The sequence below is a fragment of the Amblyomma mixtum genome, chromosome 3 (genome assembly GCF_055824585.1).
Source record: "Amblyomma mixtum isolate Tamu chromosome 3, ASM5582458v1, whole genome shotgun sequence".
Taxonomy (NCBI): domain Eukaryota; kingdom Metazoa; phylum Arthropoda; class Arachnida; order Ixodida; family Ixodidae; genus Amblyomma; species Amblyomma mixtum.
In genome coordinates, this window is record NC_143014.1 from 127,351,434 (window position 1) to 127,364,896 (window position 13,463).

General features: G+C 48.5%; 1 protein-coding gene across 1 annotated transcript in view; it reads right to left on the bottom strand.

The window, feature by feature from the left end:
• LOC149351770 (tachykinin-like peptides receptor 99D) overlaps positions 1-12,382 on the bottom strand; it is a 45,596-nt gene extending 33,214 nt beyond the window's left edge. The window contains exon 1 of the mRNA XM_089577085.1: positions 11,549-12,382. Within this exon, the coding sequence (XP_089433211.1) occupies positions 11,549-12,382 (834 nt within the window). The remainder of the gene's footprint in view (positions 1-11,548) is intronic.
• Between the last annotated feature and the right edge of the window lie 1,081 nt (positions 12,383-13,463).

The following is a 13,463-nucleotide window of genomic DNA, read 5'->3' on the forward strand; positions in this document are numbered from 1 at the left end:
CATATTTCACTCAGCATAAACCGTTGTTCCTTAATGAAACAGGTGGATGACCACTCAAGGAAGGCACGTGGATGCGTGTTCTGTGGATCACAGCGCTATAAGCAGCTGGCGAAGCTCATTCAGATACGATGTCTTAAAGTGACAAAGTTAGCGCTTAATGTGCCCTTTGGAATGACTTGGCGCAGCCGCAATTCTCTTCTGTTTTTATACAAGTGCGCAAAAGTGAAACCATTTTCTCGCATCAGCCTTAGAAAGAAGTAGTTTGGTTTGTTTGGTTTGGTTTGTGGGGTTTAACGTCCCAAAACGACTAAGGCTATGAGAGACGCCGTAGTGGAGGGCTCCGGAAATTTCGACCATCTGGGGTTCCTTAACGTGCACTGACATCGCACAGTACACGGGCCTCTAGAATTTCTCCTCCTAAGAAATTCTAGCCGCCGCGGCCGGGATCGAACCCGCGTCTTTTGGGTCAGCAGCCCAGCACCATAACCGCTGAGCCACCGCGGCGGCGTAGAAAGAAGTAGTAGCAAATTTATGGAAATAAAGCTAAAAAGAACTGCCATGAAACATTTTTTGTTAGTTTTGCACTCGGCAGTGTACGGTCGGGGTTTTAGTTCGGACTCTGGTTCTTTGCTGAATCACGGCAGGAAGCTATGCATTCGCTGAACAGTTGATGTGAAATCTCTTCGTGAAATGCATTAACTCATTCCGGCTACCAAAACGATGGCCTCGAAGTTTGTAACTGCCTTTAGGCAGTCCGAAGGTTGACATTCGAAAAGGGACAGTAAAGGGAGATTTCACTCTTTGGTGCAGCGTTAAGAGCCAGATCAGCATTTCATGTCATAACGCGTAATTAAGTTCGATCTCAGGAGAACCCCTGTCGGGAAACGACCCCGACGAAATTTATTGCGAAAGAAAACACCCTTTGTGCAAGTGCGCGCTTTGTCCTGCCTTCCATGTCAAGATGCCGTCGCGTGAGCCGAGTACCTTTCGCTAACGTGCTGTGATAAGCGACAGCGTAAGCAGTTTTAAGATAGTCCGATAAATCACTCAAGAAAGGGGCCTCACATTCCCCATTTCATTTCGCAAACTATACGTGCCGCATACCGGAGATGAGAATGCATTAACTCTTGCCTCCTGAAATCGCTTACGACTCGTCGACACCTGAGTGCAGGAACACCTTTTCGCTTGGTCTGCGCGGAAGTGAAGCACCGGCAGCCGGAAATTGAAATTTACGCCGGGAATCGTGGCACGCGAGCCCTCTCTTAAGTGAAAGAGGGAGCAAACGAGTCGTTTCAGTAATGTCATCATCTTCTGAGGGCAATGATTGCGTACCCAACTCAAGGCGCACCTGGAGGAGGGCCGATTTGTTGTAACTCGCCTCGTCTTTTCATGCTCCTTGTATTCACGATTGTTGCTCTCCCTTAAATAATTTTGGAGGCGGTGGAAGACAAAGGGCACAGTAGGGGGAGGGGGGGGGGGTGCAGGCATTCTGTTTCTGCCTTTGTCGTTTCTCCCCGTCTCATCGTGCTTCCTTTGTTCTGTCATATGGGACCAACTACAACCAGAATTTTGCCCTTCTGGAGTGCACAGAATAAGTGCGCGAATTCTGGTTGAATTGAGAAAGTGCAACAGCTAGAGTGCCAACTAATGTCATTCGAGAGATGGAGAATTTTGTCCAGAAATTAGTATTATTTTGGCGTGCTTTGGACGCGCGGAATGAAATGCCTTTTAAGTAAACTGGAAAGAGAAAGCGCTACAAGACAGGCTCCATCAGGCCCAAGGCACTTAAACAATATCAAGGGTTGGCTTAAAGGAGAATAATATCACCTTCTGTTCCGGCGTTGTATGGCCGGCACTTATCGTGGCGCGTTACCTGTTTAAATGGTACATTTTTTAGATAGAAGACTTTCATAGCTGTCAAACACGAACGAGAGTGTGTGCTGCCTACCAGGAAAAGCAGTAGGGTAGAGGAAATTGCCTTGTGGCAATATGCTGCGAAAAACGAACGCTGAAAATGGAGAGATAAGCAAATGCTTCTATCGAAATACTGGAGGCTTCTCAGTGCCTTTGGCTTCGATACGAACTGCTGGGATAGCTGGCTGTACATGCTTCAATTCTCCACAGCGCACGGACACAGACGAAAGATGGGGGCACATGTAGAAATACATGTGTTTCTTTCTGTTCGTGTGTTATGTGCGCACTGTGGGGAATTTGGCTTCGATGTTTTACAAATTTGTGCGATGAAATGGCGCATACATTTATTACACAATGAGGGCCAACGTGCTTTGGCAGCGACTACCTCATCCAGCGAAATTTTCGGACGAATATGCACGTGCGAATTTCGTACTGCCATTTTGAATTTAGAACTCTACATCGCACAAACGCACAAGCGGTAACACATTTCACACAAAACGCCTCATTTTTTTTCTCATCTTAGAGGCGCCGTAACTCTTCTGCCAGCAACTCTCTCTCGGCACTCTAAGCCATACACTGCGGAAGTTTGCTTGGCGAAACCGCCGCTTAGCTAGTCCTTTAGTAAAGTGCATGGGCTTCACAGCCATCCAGTGCGACCAGCCTTTTTTTTTGTTTTGTCTACAGCTGAGACTGCATTACCGCGTTAGCAGCACCCCTGAAGTCTCTCAGGGCTTCTAGTTCTATTTGTAGCTGCTTTCTCCGTCTTTTCACAGCTTAACAAATGGTAATGGCCAGTGAAATGCCCGCGGAAGTTTTGTTTCCACGCAAGGACAACAGTGCAATTCCGGCGCTGCAGACTGTGTAGAGGGACACTTCTTTTATCTAGTCTACCCTGCTTGGTTTCCATTAGCGACGGCGCTCACAGCAGTTGTCCTAGATGAGAGTGGTCTCCTATACATCGCCCTAGAAAACAGACGCATACGTTTCTTTTTTGTGCCTGTTCATTTTTTTTTTGCTACTTTGCTGTTTTCGCTTACAGCACTTCCGGCAGTGTCAAAACCACAGCTTTTGATCAGATTTGCGGTGTTTTGAGCAAGGTTCCTCATGCTTGAAAGCGTTTAATGAAAATTACAATCACGCGGTCGGCCGGGGTGAACGTTCGACATCCTCGCGCCCGACGCACGGCCTGACTCCACGCAGGAGGCTAAGCCCTCTGACAGGATGTGCACGCCAGGCTCACTAAGAAAAAAGCTTGCAGGACAGTCCGTGCTGCCCTACTGCATTAACTGCATTAGGGAATTTCTTATTATAGTACATAACCTTCTTTCTGTGTTTATCGCAACGGAACTCCCGTAAACACCTATGTGTTCTTAGCAGCTATCATCGACGCTTGCAAACGCATGGGTGTTCCTGTGTTAGGCAGGTGAGCTTAGACCTGTACTGATGAGATCGGCTCGCAGCCAAGCCTATCTACTACAGCGGCAGCTGTATAAGGGATGTTGGCCCGTTTCACGATGTTAAGCGTCCGCATTAGCCCAAAGTAGGGGTGGATTGACCGGCGCCCCTCTGTGGATGGATGGACGAAAATGAGCGGATACGAGAGACCGGACACCGGGAAAGTAACAGCGTTACCGCGAAATCCATTGCAGGCATAAAAAAAAAATAACAACGTCCCGACAGCTTCATTTCTTTAGTAACGCCGTTGGGTACTTGCTGCGCAGTTTGCAAAGAGATGGTTCTTCCTTGCGACAAGAGCCCATCGTTCCTAACAGGCGTCAAAAGAACGTGAGCACTAATGCAGCTGAGCCGAGTGTTCAGTCTATAAGAGCCGACTAAGGGGCGAGTTTACAAGCTACGTATTAGGCCAAGTACACCGCTCACTGCCCACGGTGCAGCTGCCATTTCTGTTCGAGACCTTGAATAGAGGGCCGACTGATAACTGAATATTGAAGGGACACCGAAACCCCATCAGCTTCAGGCTTGCGAACGGGTGGTTTAGCCTATGTTGAAAGTAATCTTGACGGAATCATTAGGAGGTACGGTTTTTATTTATTGTTGTTTTAGGAAATGTATTGTCCTTGAGGCACGAATAAAGTAGGAAACTGGCCTCCTGACTGGGTCCTTGGAGCACTGGGATCGAGAGAAACCAAAGAATGTGGCTGGATTTTACGATGTGTTCAAAATCAGGTTTCTGGTTTATCTCTGTGGCCAGTTGTTTTACCAGCCAAGGCTGCTTTTTCCCAAGCCCAACGACTTGGGCGAAAAGTGGCATACGATAAACAAATGATATCTTTGTGCGCATTAGAAAAAAAACAGCGCAAAAAGGCCCAGCCGGAATGGAAGGTAGCAAGATATAAACGACACGGAGCAGCCGTGTGTCTTTTGCCTAGTGCTTTTCTTAGCGTCTAATGTCCACCAAGTTGTCCAGCAGAATTTTCTAACAAAAATGAGATTTTCCCAGATAAATACATGGCAAACCAACAGATATAGAACTGCTGTGCCAAGGTAAAGCTTTAAATAGCATATGACCGGCTGCAGGAACAGACAAGCGCTTATATACAAGTCGTTAAAATTAGGCGTTGCAGTGTTTTCAAGGAGGAACTAGTAAATACAAGTGGATAGTGAAGAAGTGCGGATTATGCTGAGCGCACCACGCTATACGATCACCATAATGATTCAGGCATGCGTTGCAGAACAATAAAAATGATGTAACCTTTTTGGAGGGTGTCGTTCAAATGCTGAACTTCACTCTCCCACATTTATTAAATAAGAAATCCTTATAAATGTATAGCTAAATAATGCCAACAACTGTTATATGTCTTGTGTGTTCGTACGTTTTTTTTTTCTCTGAAAGTGCCCTCGTATTGTTTCTTTCGTTTGTTTTGTTAACGTGAACAAGTGTATCACTGCCAAGCTTCTGTAGGGTGCGCCGGCCTCGTCAAGCCTTGCCACTGGCTTTTTGCCGGTGCACCCAACATCGCCATGATGTTCAATAAATATATTCTGATTCTGATGTGTAATTCTATCTGTTCGCGCCATCTGCTGATGTCGGAAAAGGCGCCATTAAACAGAAGGACAGCGACGAAGATGCGTAACGAAGTTAGTATGCTATTTTTTTTTGACCCACTATTGCGAAGAAAAGAAAGGCAAGAAGTATGTGCGGCACGAGCAAATGTGCGGTATTTTGCACAAACAAAGTACCGCACAGGTCGTTATGTACACCTGCCATTGCCTGGTGTCCGACAGTTTGCGCAGCTGAAGGAGAACTCTGCTTGCTAAGAGGCTCTTTTCCACCCGCTTCTATTCCAACGATGCCCCCTGTATCGGTGCGGCTCCTCTATATTTGAAGCCGTCTGCAAGCGGCGTCATAATGGCGACAATAAAACCGCAGTCCACTGTTGCGCCATGCGGCGCTGAATTTCCGCCTATGCAACACACCTAAGCTATTCTACGACATATGCCAATATAACGCCGCAGACCTTGGACAGCGCCCAGCACACTGCACAGGGGTAGGTATAAAACCACGTGAGCCAATCTATCCAGGCGGTAGGACCGTTCGTCGTGTGTCGAGGCTGCGTAGGAGGATCGTCATTATGTTGTGCAGGGCGACCACGCTGGCTCGCGTGCTCGCGAAGATGGCTATGCCGCAATCTCCAGTTACGCGCATTGGTACAATCGCAATCTTGTGCTCGCTTCAAAGGAAGAAATAATCGAGGCACGAAGTCGCTATGGCTACTGCGGACGCCGTAACGGGGCTCTCGGGGACTGTTGCTAAGGGAATTGGCTCGTGTCCTTCCCTGACGATTGTTCGGCGCTTTTCTTCTTACCGCGCTGGATGGCGAATTGAACGGTCCATTGTCCCAGATTAGACGATGCGCAAGCCGGAGGCGATGTCGGTCAGCGAGCGCTCCGAGAGAAAATTAGCGCGAGATTTATTTCCTGCCTGGTGGCTCCTTAATTAGGGGATTTGGGCCACCGCGATGGGACCCACCGCAGTACACGCCGTGGGCTACAGCCTAAAGTGTACTTCGCCATTCGGATTTTTTATGTTCCCTTGTTCTGGCTGCGCAGCCTTTAGCCCGGGCTGCTGTTTCCGCGCCGAAACCCTGACACGAAAATTAAAAGCCCGCTAAAACGGTGACGCGAAAGAGAGGAAAGACGCCGCGACAGTTCGCCGCTACGCACACAGCTCCAGGGTGTGCCCGCTTCTTGCGCCCTGCCCTCGTACATGCAACAGGCCACCGAAGGGAACACAGTCTCCACTTGCGTCAGAAGCGTGTCTTGTCTGGAAAGCTTCGTCTACAGGTCGCAAGAGGCCTCAGCTGTAACGGTGTGACAGCTCTGGAAGATGAGGACTTTCTTTCTCTCTTTGTTGTTCTCTTGCTCTATCAGAGCACGGCGTTTCACCTTTCGATTCTGCAGAAGTGCAAGTGCGCTGGGGCTAAATATAATATGTAAGTTTATTGGAGGCTAAAAAGGCACCCTCCTCCGCACAGCACTTGTAACATATTAATTTGGCACCAGCCTCGCAGCGTCCTCTTTTGAGAAAGAGAAAGTACTGTGCAAAAATACTTTAGCATTAATAGGAAAATTCTGCTTCCAGGCACTTTTTAATTGTTTTTACGTCCGCTGCAAAAGAAGCTGCTACTCCATTGTTGTTTCTTTATTGCGTGGCTAGTTTTACGAACGCTTTAGCTGGTTGTCTCCTCAGCTAAAAAAAAAATTTGTTTCCGTCGTGCGCCTCCCTTTTGCAGTCTCGTGGCCACTGTTTCCAATATGAAACATGCGTAATGTTTTTTCAGAACGCCTTCTCAAAAACGTGGTCGCCTTCCTTGAGACAGTGCGAATAAACTATTCGAAGTAAAATCTTGGCCATCATAAGGGGGCACGTGAAGAAAGGAAAGAAAGGCAAAGAAACTCCAGAAGGAACAAATAAAGTTGCAGAGTTTACACTACAAAAAAGAAAAGTAATGACAAAAGGGCCACTTTTTGGCTTTTACCTCTGAAATTGCGCCTGTTGATGTTTTCTTGCCAGGGACATGCCAGCCGAATGCATAGGCATGATAAGATTGGCGCCAAAATTCTTGTGCTTTTTTTCCATCGCTGCTTGCACGGAAAAAATACCATGCGGACCAAAACGTCCCACATGCTATGCTGCACATTGTGTGCGAGAAAATTTGCTTCGCGATAGTTTCTTTCATCTTCTCGATACTTTTGTCGCGGAATGATCTGTGCTCTATTTGGTCTCTTCGGAAGCAACGTTCACAGATCACAAAGATTATATACATGAACACAAAGAAAAAGTGGCATCTTAGAATTTTGATGGTGGGTTGCATTGGTTTCAAGTATGGGCGCGGTTCTTGAGTCGACATTGTACAAAAAATGACTCTCTTTATATTCGTTTCACCGAGGCGGAACGTGTGGAGTCGCGATGGAACATCAAAGGCGGTTGTGAATACACTTCCTTGCTTTAGAGAGCTCTTTACTGCGGTGAACCGTTTGTTGAAAAACAAAAGAAAAAATGGTCAGCTACAAAAATTTCTATGGTTCTTACATTAGAAAACATATTGAAGGAAAATGCTTCTCCGCAGCGCATGCGTCAAATCTGGCTTGCAGATAAGAACAAAACGCTTGACATAGGGAGAAACTTCGCTCAGCAAGCCGTAGCGAACTAGTGAGAACTGGCAAGGCGCAAAAAAAAATCCTTTGTCTTCTCCTTAAGGACTTCCAGGGCAGGTTTAATGCAAATGCTCGAACGTGTGCCTCCCGCGTCTGTAGACTCCCATGTGAAGCAGAAATGTCGTAGGAGTATGGAGTATTTCTTTGTAACGGAGGAAAAAAAAATATTTCTCTGGTTTTATCGGTTCCTAGCCATGCAAGTAAGCGCCGAATGGATTTCAAAGCCATTTGTTATGAAGTTTTAGCGGAGTAGAAACGCGTCTTTCGGGTCACCACACAATTTTTCAGTACATGAACTTCTTATACTTATCCAGAGGAAAGCGTGATATCAAAGGAAGTGCTTTAAGTGGCCTTATACACTCGATTTTCTACAGCCTTCCTCGCAGTTCCATTCCATTATTTTCTTTCGCCCTGTAATGGTATTCCTCAAACCGCACAGAAAGCTGTCTCCAACCGTCATTTTGTTGAGTGCAGTCACAATAATTCACTTTCAATATTCCTATCACTTGGACAACCGACAGTACTAAATCGTGTTGCATTGATCGTCGTGGCCTGAGTGTTCGGCCGAAGAAATGTTACTTACGATCAGCAGGCAGAGAATTGCGCCTGTCAGTGGAGAAGGCGCCTGTTGCATGAGCTGCGTCGACAGAGCTATTTCTGAGACTTGTAGGAAGTAGGATGGAGGTATTACTTACTGTAACGCTTGTCGCTAGCTCGCATTTTAATAACCCCGCATAAAAATAAGCTCTACTAATCATTGCCCTGAGATAGGTCATACTTTGGCTTCCGAAAAAGGAAGAAATTTCTAAAGCTAGACTTACTGGCTTATGTCATGAATCAGTGAGAACTTTTATTTTTACCTCCCTCCAGTTTGCCACCTGCCACTGTTGGCCCGTGGTAACTGAATTGAATCAGGTTGGTTTATAGGGGTTTAACGTCCCAAAGTGACTCAGGCCGTGAGGGCCACCGTAGTGAAGGGCCCCGGAAATTTCTGCTACCTCGGGTTTTTTTACGTGCACTAACATCGCACAGTACACGGGAATCTAGAATTTCGCCTCCATCGAAATTCCACCCCAGCGGCCGGGTCTAACCCGCGTCTTTCGAGTCAGCAGCCGAGCGCCATAACCACTGAGCCACCGCGGCGGCTTAAATTGAATTAAATTATTAAATAAATTTGATTAAGTTCAATTAATTCCCTAAGTGATTCGGGTCTTAAAGATGACGCTGTAGATCTCTCGGTAGAATGCAGGTCTGTATGGCTAAACCAAGCTTATTATAACAGCTTTCGCTGTAAAACTGCGTTAGCCGCAACTGTGAGCGCATCTAGAATGGCTCAGCAAAGTTCTCACCTGATGAAGTGAGCAAAAGTAGCAGGAGGTCTGTGACGTCCCAAATAAGTCAACTGAGTTATGGTGAGATCTAACTGCATCTCGCATTTGTACCACGGCACACATGACGCTTACCAGACTCAGTATTAAGAGCCCTGATCGCTTGATACCCTTCTGGAACAGGCTAATGTCACAGTGCTATTCAAATTTTATTCCTTTTCGTCCCCTGTCATTCATAGAGGCGCCTTCACACACTTGCTACCGGTGGGATCAACCAGCCGGATCAACCATTATCAACCAGGAAACTACTTTGTTCTCCATTACAGTATGAAGCCATGCCTAGCGCATAGCTTTGTCTATATCTAGCGCCTAGTACTTCATTCCGCGGAATGCCTTCCTGCTTTTGTTTGTTACGGCGAGGCATTTCTTCTGGCCACACAACCGGTGCACCCATTTGTCGGCGCCGATGTTGCAGCCCGCTGCCCGCTTTCCGTGTATTTCGGCGCATGCGACCACTCGAAGCTTGAAAGCTGTGTCCTAAGCCGTTAAGCGTCTAATTCCACATCGGAAACTGTCACCTGTTGCAGAACAACAAAACGGACGGCTCGAGAAGCCGCAGAAATGAAAATGATGTCTAATTGCGCGGAGAAAACTTTAAGACCCTCACAGATTGCACTCAGCAGCACAGCGGTGCATGCTCGACAATTATAATAACGATAGAAGCAGGCAGCTGTCATCATCTGCCAGCTCCTCGGGGAACGCGAGCGCCCGTGTTGAGCAATTGATCACAACCGATTTTTGTTTTTCAGATTATCGCTTCCCATGTTGGGGGGAGTGGTTAATATACGAGTGTGGCCTTTAGCCGCATATATACGAAAGGTATTCGGTACTATGCGCCACAGGCGGAAATATAAACCGAAACCTATCGCCGCTACCATTCACTTGAGTGCATTAAGCGCCAACCGCATGCGGAAAGAAGCGGCCGACGCTCGCTTCGTCTGAGGGGTCTAGCGTGGTAGGGATAATGGAACAAAAACAGACGATTACGATAGTCGCTAAATGCGAAGTATGAGAGCAACACTTCACGTATTTCAATATTGCCACTCTCCGGGATCTTCCCGTAACAGCCACCTTCCAGCTGTCCATTCCTCCGCTTTCGCTGTTGCAGGCGGCATTTCGTTCTGCTAATACCTGCCACCCGCCAGGTGATAGGTGACACAGTGGCCTTTGACCTATCAGGTGGCGTATTACACCGACTACGCCGTCGCTTAGTGGCATGTGGTGTGCTACGCTGCCAGCCACCTTCCGGAATCTTCCCGTGGCAGTCACCTTCTAGGTGGCGTCTCGCTCTGCTGCTTGGACAACCAGTTACGGTGACAACGCCGACGACCATGTCGACTAGGACGCGAAAGGCAGGAACGGGCTACCAAGAGCTGCGCTCTAATTACAGGCCTCAGCAGCGCACAGTGTAGGTTGGCGCCACTGCGATGTGTTCCTTAGAAATGCAATGCATTACCACAACAATTGTCACCAGTGCTCTTATCGCGCACTTTGCTGTTCAGTCCTAAAAAGCGGAGTACTAGCGCATGTATATTTTCCTGGTGACGCGAGGTGACTGAACGGTGAGGCGACGACAACTGAGCAACGCTGAAAACGCGCCTCTCTATCGCAGAGTCTCATTGCTTCGAAGGCTTTGGGCTGGTGTACCGGGTGCCCAGCGGAACGGTAGGCAAAAGCCGTCGCCGTCGTACGTCGCATCGCCAGGAAGATGGTTTCATACGGTTATCGCTTTATCCGCACTTCTTACTCAGTAAGGCTGCTAAGGCCTTAAATTGGCGTACGTTGTTACTTGAACACAGAATGAGAACACTGAGAGAATGTTTGACTTCTATTGCATTTAAATGAAATAAATTAACCAAATTTTATCTTCGCCCATCCCCGGTGGTCTTTCCGATTCAAGGGTCTGTTCCGCACATTTTTCTTCCCAAAGAGAGCATTTACATAAGCATGCTGAGCTCTCTGTAGCTTTTACAACAAAACATTACGAGGATGCGACCCGAGCGCTGACAGTGCAACCGGACGCGGATGCGAGGCACGGAAAAATGAAGAGAAAGCTTCAATTCGTTGTAAACTAGGATGTTTAAAGTAACATATTTTAAAATGAATACATTTTATCATAGGGGAATTGTAGCAGGCGATAACAGTGGAACTCTGCACGGTGCCCACAGACATAACGTTTTCGCAGAGTTAAAGTTCCGCGTCAGGCAAGCTGGAATTCACAGCGCAATGCATTAAGTCATTCAGAGTTCTGTGAACTCACCTTCCGCTGCTGAGGGAAAAAAATGCTAGTTTGAAGTTTCTGTAGACAAAACGGCTTTGAAAAGAATGGCGCCATGCGTTCGAAACGCTTGTAGAACAAACGCTGCGCTCGCAAAGGGAGCCTTCCGCTTCACGGCATCATCAGTTTTTCAGAGTTGTTTCAATTGACGCGGCGCAAATTGACCAGCGTTATCAGTGTTGTTGTTCTGGGTAAAGACCGCATCACTTCGGTATAATACTCAGCCAAGATGATAATCTACCACTTTTTGAAACATAATAGATATGATGAGCGAGTTTCCTATACCCACCTTGTTTTTATTGCGGACAATATTGGCGTCGCGCACAGTCTCCATGTTGCCGGGTGCCCTGGACTGACGCAGCTTCTTCCATATCTTTCCGTACGTGTAGCAGATGACGCCGAGGGGCAGGAAGTACTGGGCGCAGACCAAAGCGTGGTTGTAGGCCTTCCAGGTGAAGGGCCGCATGCCGGTGTTCACGCAGAAAGGCCGCTCACGCAGGCCGGTTATCTTGTCGACGACTAGGACGACGCGCAGCGCCAGCGCGTTGGGGCTAGCCACGACAAGCGACGAGAGCCAAATGACGAGCACGAGGAGCTTGGCCGTGGCCTTGGAGCAGAAGCGCGCCTTGAGCGGCGACGTGATGGCCCGGTAGCGCTCGACCGCGATGGCAGTGAGGGTGAACACGGACACGTTCACCGACACCACCTGTACGTAGGGGCAGAAGGCGCACATGAAGTAGGGAAGGGCCCAGCGCTGGAGGAGCGCGGCTTGGAACTGGAAGGGTATAGAGAAGACGCCGATGATGACGTCGGCCACGGCCAGATTGGCGATGAAAAGGTTAGTGACGGTCTGCATGCGCCGCGAAGACGCGACGATCCAGAGGACGAGCACGTTGCCCAGGATGGACACAAAGGACACGAGTCCGTAGCAGAATGACAGCAGCACGACAATGTCCAGCGGTACTTCGTACAGACTGCTGAAGGCGTCCGAGCTATTGCTCGCGTCCGCGTCGCCACTGACATTCGCCACGACGCTCACCTGTAGCACGGTCGAGTTGTCCACGCCATCCGTCAGGTTCAAAGTCCCCAGTTCGTAATACTGAACAACTTCCATTCCTGCCATGCAGCGAGCGCTAATTTTGTTCACGACAAGTTATTCCTTCTCATCGCGGCAACGCGCGTGTGAAACACACGCGGCACGCATCGCGATCGGCCCTCCTCCTTTGCGGCCCGCGAGCTTGCACTCTTTGCGTCGTCGTCTCGGCGGGAGTCTGCGATGACTGTTCCATAAGCGCGCGCATCCGCCGCGAGTCCTACCGCAGGAGAGAGAAATCGGGAGAGCCCCGCACCACGTGACGCGCGCTTCCTCCGCCCCTCTCTCCTTCGGAGTTTGAACCCACGTGAAGAAAAGGGAAAAAGGCGCGCGAGTTCCCGCCCGCCGCCGCGCCGGGACTGTCGCTGCTCTTTGCGCAGTTTCCCGTCGCACTCGCGATGCTGGCGTCTCAGCCTTGTAGCCTCCACGCAGGGCCAAATACAACGCACTACACGCAGCGAGCCTTTGCAACTCGACGCACACCGGGTGCTCTCCTCAGGGAGGCAAACTATGCGCACGAGCTGCTTTATGTGTAATTGATGCCGAATAAAATGCGTTTACTCTCCCAAGCAAGAACAAAAGAGACTGCCTCCAGTTCACCCACGCCCCCGTTTTGAACTGCATTCGCGTTGCGCAGTTGAGAATGCTGTTATTCATTTTTCTGGCATGGGGAGTAATTTGGGAACTGAGCTGAGCATTAAACAACAAAAACAAAAAAGAGCAGCCTTTATCTCCTGGGCAGCTATCACATTCCAACTCAGAAAAGAGCCTCTCACTTTTGCTTACTGGTGTACGGCGCACCATGCAAACATAATTTGCGCGGATCACCACCTTGCCCGTTTGTGGCCTGTTATAATGGGAAGATTTGTGCAACGAGACCACCTTGAGGTGTCAACGCAAAACGAAGTGATCATGGTTGCTTAAGCCACCTCTACAAGCAGTCTGCGGTGTCTGCACTCGCAAGATCGTCTTTCATGGCAAGCAACAAGGCAGGGATTGCTCAGCCGCCGCAGCGCGCAAATTATGCTTATTTTCTCTGGGTTACTTTTCAGTGGGAACTCCAAATGTAGCCCGGGTAAGAGAGGTTAAGTACAAGGATACCGAAATGATG